At 46.0% G+C, this 13,131-nt stretch overlaps 3 protein-coding genes across 3 annotated transcripts; 2 read left to right on the top strand and 1 right to left on the bottom strand.

Moving 5' to 3' along the window:
• Window positions 1-136: 136 nt before the first annotated feature.
• On the top strand, window positions 137-1,632 carry F5891DRAFT_984280 (uncharacterized protein; the record flags this gene model as incomplete). Its single annotated transcript, XM_041377416.1, has 7 exons — window positions 137-397; window positions 718-747; window positions 790-950; window positions 1,240-1,260; window positions 1,315-1,353; window positions 1,420-1,422; window positions 1,566-1,632. The coding sequence occupies 7 exons, from the start codon at window positions 137-139 to the stop codon at window positions 1,630-1,632; spliced, it is 582 nt and encodes a 193-aa protein (XP_041220912.1).
• Window positions 1,633-3,383: 1,751 nt separating this feature from the next.
• On the top strand, window positions 3,384-4,597 carry F5891DRAFT_960313 (uncharacterized protein; the record flags this gene model as incomplete). Its single annotated transcript, XM_041375716.1, has 4 exons — window positions 3,384-4,016; window positions 4,120-4,233; window positions 4,283-4,420; window positions 4,469-4,597. 4 exons carry the CDS (start codon window positions 3,384-3,386, stop codon window positions 4,595-4,597), a joined length of 1,014 nt encoding a protein of 337 aa, XP_041220913.1.
• A 4,141-nt stretch (window positions 4,598-8,738) lies between these two features.
• Window positions 8,739-9,034, bottom strand: F5891DRAFT_1058964 (uncharacterized protein; the record flags this gene model as incomplete). Its single annotated transcript, XM_041362810.1, is given in 3 exon segments — window positions 8,739-8,921; window positions 8,965-8,966; window positions 8,980-9,034. Coding segments are annotated over 3 exon segments (184 nt in total), but the record flags the coding sequence as incomplete, so codon positions are not given.
• Window positions 9,035-13,131: the final 4,097 nt, after the last annotated feature.

Genomic DNA, 13,131 nt, shown 5'->3' on the forward strand with positions numbered 1-13,131 from the left:
TGCCATTGATCACCTTGCCTCCAAATCACTCTACCCCGCAGCAGCTGCCCCACATCATCAAGAAGGTCTCCCCAAACCTCCAACTCATCCCTTACAACCATCTTTGCCACAGTTGTCTCAGCTTGAGACTGAACTTATGAACACTATTGAAGATCTGCAGCATCGTAAACGAATCTGTGGTACTGCACCTACTTTGGAGGATTTGTTGAACCCGATCAAAGAAGATGTGATTGGCCATACTGGCCTCGAGTTCCCTGGTGGAGACGACGAGATTATTGCAGAAGCAACTTGGCAAATGATGGATAATACTGAAGAGGATCTTGAGGATGAAGTTGATGACTTATGGGAGCCAATACCACCAAAGGAGGCCCTGGATTTGTGCGAACACATGGAAAAGGTCTGTGTTGATTATTCTGATGCTGATGGTGTATCACTGCTCGAGATGCAGAAACAACTGCAAAAACTGCGGGCACATCTCCGTCATCTTGATGTTAGATCTCATGTTCAGACCACTCTTGATCAATGGGTTGCTTCGTCGATTAAATAGATGTATTAATGTCATAGTAGAACATTTCGAAAATGATTTGACAAAATCACTGCTTGGTGGGAAAATATGTTACAAAGTGTGACCCATATGTCACTGCATAAGGTCTCATAATGCATAAGCTAGGTGGGGGACCAACATTATGCATTATGAGAATGTCAACTGTATCACAGAATGTCAAGAATTACTTGAATATACAAGAAGTGTGTCTATCTAAATACAAGTTCAATCAAAAATTGTTACAGTCATTCAGAACAGTGGGATGCCCCACCCAACCCCAGCAGCCACCAGTGCACATGCCCAGTGCACATCAGCGAATGCTGACATGGCTTGAACATGTGCGGAGGACACTGGAGAGCGCCAGAAGAGTGGAAAGAGGGCCGAGACAGGAAGCACGAGATAGAGGGTAGGATGTAGTGTAGGGTGCAAGTGGTGGTCGTAGTAGCACGCTGCAAGGTTAAAGATAGTAGTAAACGAGAGAAAAAAACATGCGCACCTACTACTGACTAGAACAAGCGGTGAACAACTGAGTAAAATTTTGTTGAAGTTCATTTGCACATATTTGTTTCGCTCATGTGACTGTTTGTTGATATTGAACCATTTGCATGTATTTGTTTGGCTCGCATGACTTTGGTTTGAAAACTTTTTGAACTTCCAACATTGATCCCTCATTCCTCAACGTTTAACATTGTCAGCCTCAATCATCAAGCTGATAGGTATGTCTTAGGTTTTTTAAAAAGTTCTATCTAACATTTACAACTACAAAATAGGTATCAAGTTCGTATCAACTTTGCTTGGATCTGTTTGAAGTGAGTGTGTCAATCCTTGTTCCAGCCAGAGTCACACTGATCCAAGTTGTTGTCTGCTGTTCACAGGTAGTGAGTGCATCAATCGTCATTCAAGCAACTGCCCAACCGCCATACTGATCCAACTCATTGTCTGCCATTCGCAGCGGGTGAGTGTGTTGATTCTCCTTTGAGCTTGAGCCATGCTGATCATTGTTGTTGTCCACCATTCACAGCATGTTGATCCTCCTTCCAGGGGTCACCATACATCCTTTCTATAAATCCACTCACATGTTTTACTAATGTAGCTTCATTAGCTTACACTCATCCACACATTCACACCTGTATGTGCTTGTCCGCACTCGTTCTTGCTGCAACAGGTACGGCTTTGCTTCATCTAAGCCAGGGATTAGGTATTTGCGGTCAATTGTAGCTATACAGTAATTACTTTTGTGTCTATATTCTACAAGTGTCCATGTCAGTCATTACTAGCTGTGTTGCTACTTTACATACCATTTTCTAAATAAAAAAACTAATTCTTTCATGTAATATTGTCTGATGATGTTTAGATTTGTGAATGATGCTCTTCTAAGTTTGAATGGATGGTCTCTCAAATGCACGACAAATTTGTCAAATAACTAATGATTGTAACCAATTCTGTCAAAGTTATTTGGGGTAACATAATCCATGTGATCCTTCTAACCAGACATTTTTTTGAGAAATTAGCAAATAATTTTTGATAATCATGTATATTTAGCCCAGGAGGGTTTTGCTGATGTCTGCTGTGAAATCCAGCTGTTCTCCTTTGTGAATGTGTTTGAGCACCTGTAACTTGCTGAGAAGATCTGGGAGGATTTGGCTATGCCAAAGGGTGCATGTTTCCCCGCTTGATGAGAAGGCTTGCTTGCATGGCATGGAGGAAGCCTGTAGTGTGGGTAAGATGTTGATAGGGAACTGCACGGGTATGGGTATACCCGTGCGGGTGCGGGGTATGGGTATGGGTTTGATATTGCATTACCCGTACCCGTACCCTTGCGCTGGGTTTCGATCAAAACAGAGTGCCGTTGATCAAAACATAGTGCCTTGCAACAAATAATATCATATCAAACTAGCTACAAACAGCAGTACTGTACAGTTACAAACAGTCAATGTTATGACAGTGAGTCATGTGTAGACTGGGATAATCTAATCAGCGACAACCACGACAGTGGTACCAAGTGCTGAGGTTCTGTCGGCTCCCACAGACAAGCAGGAGTTGCATACACTTGTGTAGCTCGTGGTGAATAGCAAGGGATTATGGATGATGATAGTGGTTACAGACAGAAGGGTCCTGATAGGGTCCTTCTGACGGTACAGATCGAATGCTGAGCAAGTAGCTTTAGCAGGACAAGGAGTTCAAGGTAAAACCCAGTAAGATTAAAGTAAGGAACATCTACTTTAATCTTCGCCTTTATATAAGGTTACTCTATCATATCTAAGCTCAGCTTGAAGCTGGGTTCTAATCTGCTTATCTATCGAGTCAGAGATACCATGCATGAGGCATCCTTCTATCAGTGCATGAGGCAACATGAGGCTTGCCTTCTATCTTGATATTGTAAATAGGTCTTTTAGACCTATTTCATCATATGCGGTCCAGACCGCTTATCTAAGCTGGCATCTTCCGGGCTTCTCTTCTTCTATCATCTGTCATCAAGGCCTAAAGGCCCGGGTATCGTGTCGTTGCTGTGCAAGGTGGCAGAGGGCAGGGCAGTAGCTGGGGGCTCACGTAGTGTACTGTAACAGTCAAACTTTAAACAATCAATGATATAGTGCTATAATACATTACTGGTGTGATGGCTCCGGCCTTGCAAATTTTCATCGCCCAACCACTGCCCACCATGCAACTCAACAAAGCCCTTGCAGCTCCAGAAAAATGTGTCATCAAGATGACTGGTAAAGCTAAAGCTGCACTGGAAGATAAAGCTTCTTCAAAGAAGTGTAAACCTGATGGTGGTGGAGATAACATTAATCCACTGCTACCCAAAAAGGCCAAAATAAATGTACCAGCGGGGAGCATGACTCTGGCCAATAACACATCCACAGACAAAGATAGGATATTATCACCGTCACCGACTCCACCACCAGTCGTGAGTAGGTGCACCATTGTGTGCACAGAGGAGGAGGAGGAGGCATTGCATGAATATATCGACCTGGACAATAATGAGCCCGCAAATGGTGATGAGGTTGATGATGCTGATGATGATCCTGAAGATGAGCTGAGTGAGTCCAGCAACCCATACATCAATATCAGATTAATTGATTATACAGAGCAGCTAATGAAAGAATGGAACTCACCTGTTTATGCATTTTTCGATCCCACATCACACATTGTTGAGATCGGTGACTGCGGTGCGCATGAGTTCAAGTGCCAAGCAAGGGGTTGCAAGGTCAAAGTACGACAGTTCCTCAAAAAGGGCGATGCACGATCCACAGGTAACATGTGGAAGCATGTGCGCTTGTGCTGGGGAGACAAAGTCTTGAAAGCTGCAGATAGTGCGAAGGATGTGAACAAAGTGTGCCACAAGATTGTAGGAAGTATTCTGCGAAATGGATCCATTATTGCATCCTTTGAACAGAAAGGCAAAGGAAAAATAATGTACTTGCACCGTCAACACACTCGCGCTGAAACCAGGTATGGCCCTAGTATGGTCCTGGGAGTCCAAGTCTAACAATGCATTCAGGGCGGAAATTGTTCGTTGGGTGGCCAAGAGCCTACATCCATTCAATATAGTCAAGGACCGTGCTTTTCAGTCACTGATAAAAACAGGGAGACCTGAATACTACATACCTTCCCCATCCACAGTTTCTTGCAATGTGCGACTGGTCTTTGCATGGACTCGAAAACGAGTGGCTAGCATGTTGCGTGTCAGTGTTTTTTTTATCAGAAAACAATTAAGTATTAAAAATGTACCAGGAATACAAAGGCAAGATTAATTTCACTATGGATGGTTGGACATTGCCCAACCATCGCACACTGGTCGCGCTTTTGGTGCACTTCAAGTATAAAGGGGAGCCACTGAGTATTCTGTTAGATGTGATTGAAGTTGCAAAGGTAAAATTTATAAAGGGAGCACGTACTTATCAACTGATGAGACAACAGTCCCACACTGGCGAAGAGCTTGCAGACACATTTGCAAAGATGCTAGACGAATTTGACATATCAGAAAAGGTAATTTTTAAACCAAAAAAAAACATACCTGCAGCTAAATGTGTCATGCACAGATCCTGAGCATGACTTGTGATAATGCGTCCAACAACGACTATTAAGACCATGCACAAAGGGTAGGACTGATTCTGAGGGGCTTGGCTTCAGCTCGTGTGCTGCGCCCCTTACCTGAGTATGTGCCCTTAATTTCAGATTGGTGTCTGAAGAAAGTCCAAAGACGTCCGAAGGTGCGGGAAACTTCGGAAGGACTTTCCAGATGGGTGCAAGTAACTTCCGGATGAGTGTAAGAAAGTTCCGGAGGAACTTCTGGAAATTACAATGAGGTTTCATCCTGATACAGATATGTGTAATGGCTACTCGGGACTTGTCCTGAGTAGAAGCAAACAGAGGAAAGGCTGCAAGGACAAAGTCCGAAGCAGAATAGGTCCGGAGGACCATGGGAAAGATCCAGTTAGACTTCTGGAAACTTCAGAGGATCAGATGAGTGGATGAGTGGATGATCAGAGGATCAGAACTTTGGCCTAGGGAATTCCTCCCTAGGCCTGAGATGGATATTGACTAAGTTGAAGGACTAGAACTGATATGAGGACTTAGAGTGAAGACTAGTGCGAGGACTAATATGATATTCAGACTGAGGGACTACAAGACATATACAAGAGTTTATATACTAAGTGACTATCAGAAAGATCAATAAGCAAAGGTCCGAGGCTATGTACAAAGCATAAGCACAGTTTACAAACGTGAGTCAGAAATGAAGCATAGGTTAATGGATCACTAAGTATACCGGTAGTAAGTATAACTGAGATACCGGGAACAAGGAATACCGAATAGGCCGTGTTAACATTATATGCACAGGAATTAAATCAAGAAGCTTATCATATATTGGATAGGAAACAGATCTTGTTACGAACTAGGATAGTTCTAACAACAGAGACTCAACAGAGTTTCTGGCTGTTGAGATTCGTAAAAGTCCTTCAGAAAAGAAGGAGTTCTTAGACTTAATCAAAGGAGTGCCTCGACTAAGAATACGGGTTCAGTCGACTTAAGATTGGGGATCTTAAGCGAAGGAAGTTCTGGGTAAAACCTAGTAAGATTCAAGTGAAGTTCTACATAGCTAATACACGTGCTTAAATAAGTCAGTATGTGTGCACGGACCAGGATAGTCGTGAGATATAAGTACAGTATACAAGAAAGGTAAACAAGTGTAGGCAAAAGGGAAGCATAACAAGAATAGGAAAGGGACATAGACACTCATTGTAACATTACCCCCTTACTAAGCATAAAGTCACTGACTTTGATCATCCTGATTAGCGTAATACATGGGGTCGTCAGAATAGTCAAGGTCATCAAAACCTCCCTTCATTTGCTCTACATGGTAAAGAGCCTCCTCCTCCTGGCATTGCATAATATATTCTTCGTCTCTGGTGTTTTCCCAAAGACCAAGTTCTAAATAGAACCCTTTGTCCTTCCAAGTAAGGGTAGTAGGGGCGGTGCCAGTATACTTTGGACAATAAAATGAAAGATGTCTGAGGCTCAATTCTCTGCACACTCTGAAGTAATAATCCGGGCAATGAACTTGGCGGTGCCCAATAGTTTTGCAGTATCGGCAGACTCGATTTTCATCTGGGTTAGATGAAGTGGAGTGTAATGGTGATGGACCGGGTCGTGGACTTAGCACTTCATCCATGCTAGTGGCTCGTTTCTTTCCTTTTCCTTTATAGGATTGTCCATGCATCCTCTATCTAGCAATAGGTTGCATTCGTTCGATGGGGAGTGCAGCGGCTTGTTCTGCCTCCATGATTAGCTCAGCGGGAGTGGCAGCAGTAGTCGCTCCAAGTGTTTCTATAGGAACAATTCCATCTTTAAATGTATGCGTAGATAACGACTTGGGGATAGTCATAGGAGGATGAATGTGAAGCGCTTCAAGTGTGACAGAGAGGTCTAGGATTTCTTGGTGTGAAAGGTACTGTTTGTTAGGATTTGCCTCTATTTCTTCATGAGTAGCGGAGAATGCTTTATAAAGGTTTACGGGGTGTTCCTGAGTGTTGACAGAGACATCAGGTGGAGGTGTAACTTTGGCGGAGGTACTAGTCGGTGGTGTGGATTGGTGTGCTGCTGGGGAAGATTGACTTTCCTCATTTAAACTTGCTATCATGGCCACCATGGCCTGCGTGAGACTATTGACAGCAGCCAACAGTTCGTTAGGAATATGAGGAGGAGGTACAGGTACTGCGTCTTGGTAAGATGGGGGCGGGTTGTCAGTTGTTCTATTGACAGGGGATGGAGAAGGCGGGCGAGCAATGCCTGCCGATCGTTCTGCGACAATGTGGGTGACAATCCTAATATTGTCTTTAACCTCATCAGGAATAAGACACAAAGTAAAGTTGCGTATGCGCCTCTGAAGATGCATAAGACTGTGTCGGACTGATTTGTCCTCAACAAGGCGTGTAAGCCTCTCAATGAGGTCAGTGGCTCTGACAATATTGATGAGGAGGTTGATGGAGTAAGTGTTTCTTGCAAAGAGGATTCTGTTAAGTTCAATGGCATGTTGGGGGCAGAGTATGGCTGCCTCAATGAGGGTGAGGTCTTCGGCATGGGAGATGAAAGCTTCATATCAGTCTTCATCACTGGAGTATGTGGCGTTCGAGAAGGTGGATTTGTAGGGAAGTGTGAAGGAGGTGAAGAATGGCATTCTTGCTGAAGGTTTTGGATCTGAGTGAAGAGTATGTCGTCGATATAATTCCTGATTTCAAAGCAAGTTTCTGGTTTTATAGGTGTTAAGGGTCTCTGCGGCATTTCCCAGATTTTCTTCGGGTATCCACTCGTTGCTGGCGGAAGAATATCCTTTCCAAGATACTAGATAATGGCATTGCTTCCCATTTCCTTTATGTGCGAGGATGGCTTCAATTTCATATTATTATTATTATTCTTCTTCTTCTTCTAGAACATCAGGCGGTGGTTCTAGGAAATTTGGGCCGTGTACGTCGTTTTCTCTATAGGACGATAACTGAGAAGCATGGAACGTGGGATGGATCTTCCATTGTGGAGGTAATTGGAGTGTGAAAGTGATAGGGGATAGTACTGCAGAGGTGACAAATGGCCTGTATCGTTTCGGAGCAAGTTTCCATGATGGAAGTTTCAGTCTAAGATTGGCAGAGGATAGCCATACCTTATCTCCAACTTTCCATGGTTGATACTTCTGTCTGAAGGATCTTTCTGTCATTCGTTGCATAGCAATATTATGGCAAGCCACTGCTTCTTCTCTTATCTTCTGAAGATGCTTTACTCGTTCTTCTGCTGCAGGTACTTTTGATTCGGGGAGGATGTGTGAGAGAGCTTTTGGCTCGTATCCCATCATGATGAAGAAGGGAGAGGCATCCTTTGTAGTGTGTTTACGGTGATTGTGAACAAATTCAGCGATAGGAAGATGTTCTACCCATTCCAACAGGTTGTTCTGGCAATATATCCAGAGATAGGTTTCTAATTCTTGATTCAGCCGTTCTGTTTGTCTGTTGGTTTGTGGATGATATGCAGTGGAGGGAGCGATAGTATAATTAAGAAGTCATGCCAATTCTAGCGAGAATTTGGAGAGGAATTGGGGTCCTCTATCGGAGATCACCTTATCATGGAGTCCGAAGCGTTTGAAAACATGTTTCAAAAAGAGCTTCACTACTCCTTCAGACAAGATTGTTTTATGACAAGGAGTAATAATCACCCCCTTACTAAGTCCATGGTCTACCATGACCATGATACTGTCGAAGCCAGAGGATACTGGGAGATCAGTGATAAGATCAATGGATAGTTGTGCGAATGGTCGAGTGGCAGTGGTAGCGATAGGTGTCAGCGGAGGAGTAGTGGGATGAGTATTAGTGCTGCCGAAGTCCGGTTCGGTTCGGTTCGGTTCTTGGGGCAAATTTTCTGAACGCCGAACCGAACCATAGGTTCGGTTCAGCCATTTGGTCGAACCCTGGACCGAACGTCACCGAACGCGTTCGGGAGGGTCCGGTTCGCGTTCGAACCAGGTTCGACTAAGCTTGGACCATCTGTGGTTGTATAGGCTCGAGACCATGAGTTGTCATGTAATTCGAGTCGGACAGACAACGAAAAGACTCTAACGCAAGGAGAACTTCTTTGTACAAAGATTGAATTCAAGTTTCTAAAATAAACACATTTTATTTGCCCGGTGCACATAGTTCCCTGATCACATTCTCATCGATCCTCTTCTCTAAACATATCTCAAACGCAGCAGCATGTACGGTTGCAGTATTCGAGATTGCAAGCGTGTCAATCTTCGCTGCAGGATTCTCTGAAAGGCGGAAAGCCCAGAGAATAACAGCCGTATTGATGAAGATGGACCGATTCGCGACATGTTGACCAGGACACACTCTAGTATTTTCAAGTAAGGCATGAGAAAAGGTGGAAAGATGAACGATACCACTCACCGGCGGCCAAAACCAAAAGTGAAAAACTTGAGATCAGTGATCACCGCGCACACGACCTGCATCGTCGCGCGATGCGCAAAGCCTGTAGTGAAAGGTGGTCGTCCATTATCGCATCATCACAACTGAAATAAGACGTACCTCCAATAGCAGCCACTGTGACACTAATCCCATCAGCTACCCCTGACAGGTCTCCACCTGAGACCCTCGAGGATGAACACGGTAACTTGCGGCATAGCTTGAGCTCGAACGAAGACCGACAGACTCACGAACTGCGAACGGTGGGCAACGACTTGTATCAGCATGGCTGTTGCTCGAACGAGGATCGACACACTCACGACCTGCGAACGGTGGCCAACGTCTTGGATCAGCACGGCTCTTGTTCGAACGAGGAACGGTGGCCTGGTCCGCCAACGATTTGGATCAGAATGGTTCGAGCTCGAAAATCTTGACATACTCACTTCCTGCGAACAATAAGCAACGACTTTGATCAGCATGGCTCATAACATTCCCAAGTAGTACTTACCTATATTAATCATTAGCAAGAGTTCAAAGTGTTTGGAATTCATATAGCGACATAAGATACCTAGTGTTTGAACATGTTGTGACGGTGCAGTACTGTGTCACAGCGCGTCACGACTGCGGCAGGCGCGACAGAGGACCGCGTCAATTTCACCCGGCTCAAACCTGCGCGGGTTGCAGACACATGCATTTGCATATATTGACACATAGTAAATACTTACATCTTTTTAAAAAAGTGTAAAGCGTACAAAAATTGAGAGGTTCGAACCCGTTCGAACCTATTCACTACCAGCCCGAACCCCGAACCTCTGGAAAGGTTCGGTTCTGAGTCTTGGCCAAACCTTGGACCGGACCATGCGTCCGGTTCGGAAAGGTTCAGGTTCGAACCGAGGTTCGGAACCAGACTGCGGCAGCACTAATGAGTATTCACTTTCATTTGCTGACAAGTGGTGCATCTGTCAACATATTTCCTGATAAAGCTACCCATACCAGGCCACCAAGCTTCCCACTTGACTAACTCCTCAGTTTTAAAATGGCCGGCATGACCTGCGGTAGGATGGTCGTGATGTTTCTGTAAGATATGATGTCAGTGGTCAGGGGGTATGTATGCGCAATGTAGAGACTCATGCCTCTCATGGTGTGATATGGCGCGTTACACTAGGAGTACATAGCACAAACTTGCAGCATCACTCTGTGTGCTATCCACAGATATTCCACTATGAGGCGCAGCTTTCCCGCGCAACACGCGCCATTCCCACGCTTCACGATGTATGCGCGCGTGCGTTCCCACGCTTGAGCGCCCTATAGCGCCAGCCATCCAGAAGCATCCATCCACTGTCCACCAAGCCCTCTATTGCGTATATTTCCATTTCTTTTATTAGCATATCATTCCACCTCTATTTTTATAATGGACCCTTACTTATATATATCTTTACATACCTACTCGGTAGCGCTTTGGCTCCGCATGACTGCGCTTAGGCGCGCTATATAAGCGCCAGCAGTACATACTACGAGAGGGAGTTTTCCACTTACTTTTCACTTACTTTCCCTTTAACTTACTAGTTACCACCCACCATTTTACTTAGCAGAACATAGTAGAAGTCTATTTGTCTACACTTCGCATCTCTCTTCTCTTATATTGCATCATATTAGCACTTGAGTCTAACTTCTCTATTATTTCTGCATACGCGCCCGTGCTTTCCCGCGCTTCGCGCATGTTCCTGCACCTTGCGTGCACCTGCGCTTTCTCATGCTTCGCTTCAGCGCACACTTCTAGATCCTTGCTGCACTCGCTTCCCCTAGGGTCAAACACACTTGTTGTCTCAAGAATAGCAGACTAGGCAACGCGCGACCTCACAACATTTATAGATACAGCTAGGAGCCTCTTTTGTTCCTCGTTGTATTGTTGTTTCTACACCGGTCATTGTCTTCACTGATCACAAGAACCTGATCTACTTCCGCTCCATGCAACGCCTCACCCGACAACAGGCTAGGTGGCACCTGACACTCACTAACTTTGATCTGGAACTCCACCATGTTCCAGGAACAAAGCTTGCAGCCCCTGATGCCTTATCCCGACGACCCGATCATAATGATTTGGGTCACGACAATGAAGACCATGTCCTTCTCCCCGACATGATGTTCTCTCACCTCATCGACACTGAGCTTGCTGAAAAATTCCAGCGGCTCTCGGACGACCCCTCTGATCAGAGTGTGAAAACAGCTCTGGACACCCTCTCCAGGGTGTGCACACCTCCGATGAAGTCCGCACTTTCTGACTGGAGGTTCACCGATGGTGTACTCTTCTATAAAGATCATGCTTATGTCCCCCCTGACCTCCAGCACCGGGTGCTCTCCTTGCACCATGACCACCCTACTGCAGGACACCCCAGCTGTTCTGTCACTGAATGGAATGTCAAGAAATCTTACTGGTGGCCTGGAATGGGCTCCTTTATCCGGAAATATGTTGACGGCTGCGCCATGTGCCAGCAGATGAAGGTCAACACTCACCCGACGACCCCTCCCCTTACCCCGATACCCTCCTCGGCCCTTCGTCCCTTCGCTCAGGTCTCCGTTGACCTTATCACTGACCTCCCGGAGAGCGCCGGCTACGACTCCATCATGGTCGTGGTAGACCATGGGCTTATGAAGGGGGTAATTCTCTGCCCTTGCAGAAAAACTATCACTGCAGAAGGAGTAGCTGAACTTTTCTTCAAGAAAGTATTCATGCGCTTTGGACTCTATGATAAAATCATCTCAGACCGAGGCCCACAATTCACCTCGAAGCTAGCAAAAGAGCTAGGACGACTCCTCGACTACCAAGTCACACTTTCCACTGCCTATCACCCACAGACAGATGGACAGACCGAATGGCTCAACCAAGAGCTAGAAATCTACCTCTGGATCTACTGCTGGACAACCCCCTCTGGATGGGCAAAACACCTTCCCATGGCCAAATTTGTCCACAACTCCCGACGACACAGTGCCCGAAACACATCACCCTTCTTCCTGATGATGGGGTATGAACCGCGTGGCATCCCTCATCTCTTTCCCGATTCTACCCTCCCAACCACTGAAGAGCGAGTCAAATCCCTCGCAAAGATCCGTGAAGAAGCCCTTGCATGTCATAGCCTCGCCCAACAGCGCATGGCTGATCGTTCCTATGGCCAGTGTTACAAGCCATGGAACGTTGGTGATAAGGTATGGCTATCTGCCACGAACCTGATCACTGAATTCCCTTCTAGGAAACTTGCCCCAAAACGATACGGACCCTTCCCAATCCAGAAGGTCCTCTCCCCCATCATGTTCCAGCTGAAAATGCCTGCCAGCTGGCGTATTCACCCCACGTTCCATGCCTCGGAGCTTCCCTCCTATCAGGAGACAGATGTGCATGGACCAAATTTCACCGAACCTCCTCCCAATCTTATCGATGGAGAGGAACACTACGAAATGGAAGCTATCCTCCAACACAAGGGTACCGGATCACGTTGCCAGTACCTCGTGTCTTGGGTTGGCTATCCTGCCTCTGAACGAACGTGGCTCCCCGAAACAGAATTGAAGTCCGCAGCAGAGCTCCTGAAGGCGTATAAGAAGCGACTCAAGATCGCTTCAATTGCCACCTCATGCTGATCAACAAACACCACTGCAACTTTGCATACTGCCCTCACTGCACCAGGGCTGACCCCACCGACACACCCATTTCTACGACTCCTGAAACCTTCCATCGCCAACAGATCTGCAATCACCACTGCCCCACAAAACCCAAACCCCTTGACAAGAAATGACCCATCACCCAACACCAGACCTACGCCAACACCCAAGGAAAACCCCTTTGATATGCCGGCTTCAGCATTGTCTGTTTCCTCGCGCTGATCCGGTACCTCTCATGTGTCATCCTCCACCCACGACCTGACAAACCAGCCACTGCCTGGCCATAGTGGCCCACAGGACTGGTCTCCTCACCAGACCCCACCTCCAATGTACGCCATCTGGCGATGACCCTCTCTCCGTTCCGTTGTCCAAGATAAGCAACGGGCCTATTGGGAAGCAGTTATCTGCGACCTCCAGTATGCACTTCGACTCGACAACAACCTCAGCCGCACCAACGACAATATCACCATGAATCTCGTCAATGCC

The sequence above is a fragment of the Suillus fuscotomentosus genome (genome assembly GCF_016647785.1).
Source record: "Suillus fuscotomentosus strain FC203 chromosome Unknown F5891scaffold_67, whole genome shotgun sequence".
NCBI lineage: Eukaryota > Fungi > Basidiomycota > Agaricomycetes > Boletales > Suillaceae > Suillus > Suillus fuscotomentosus.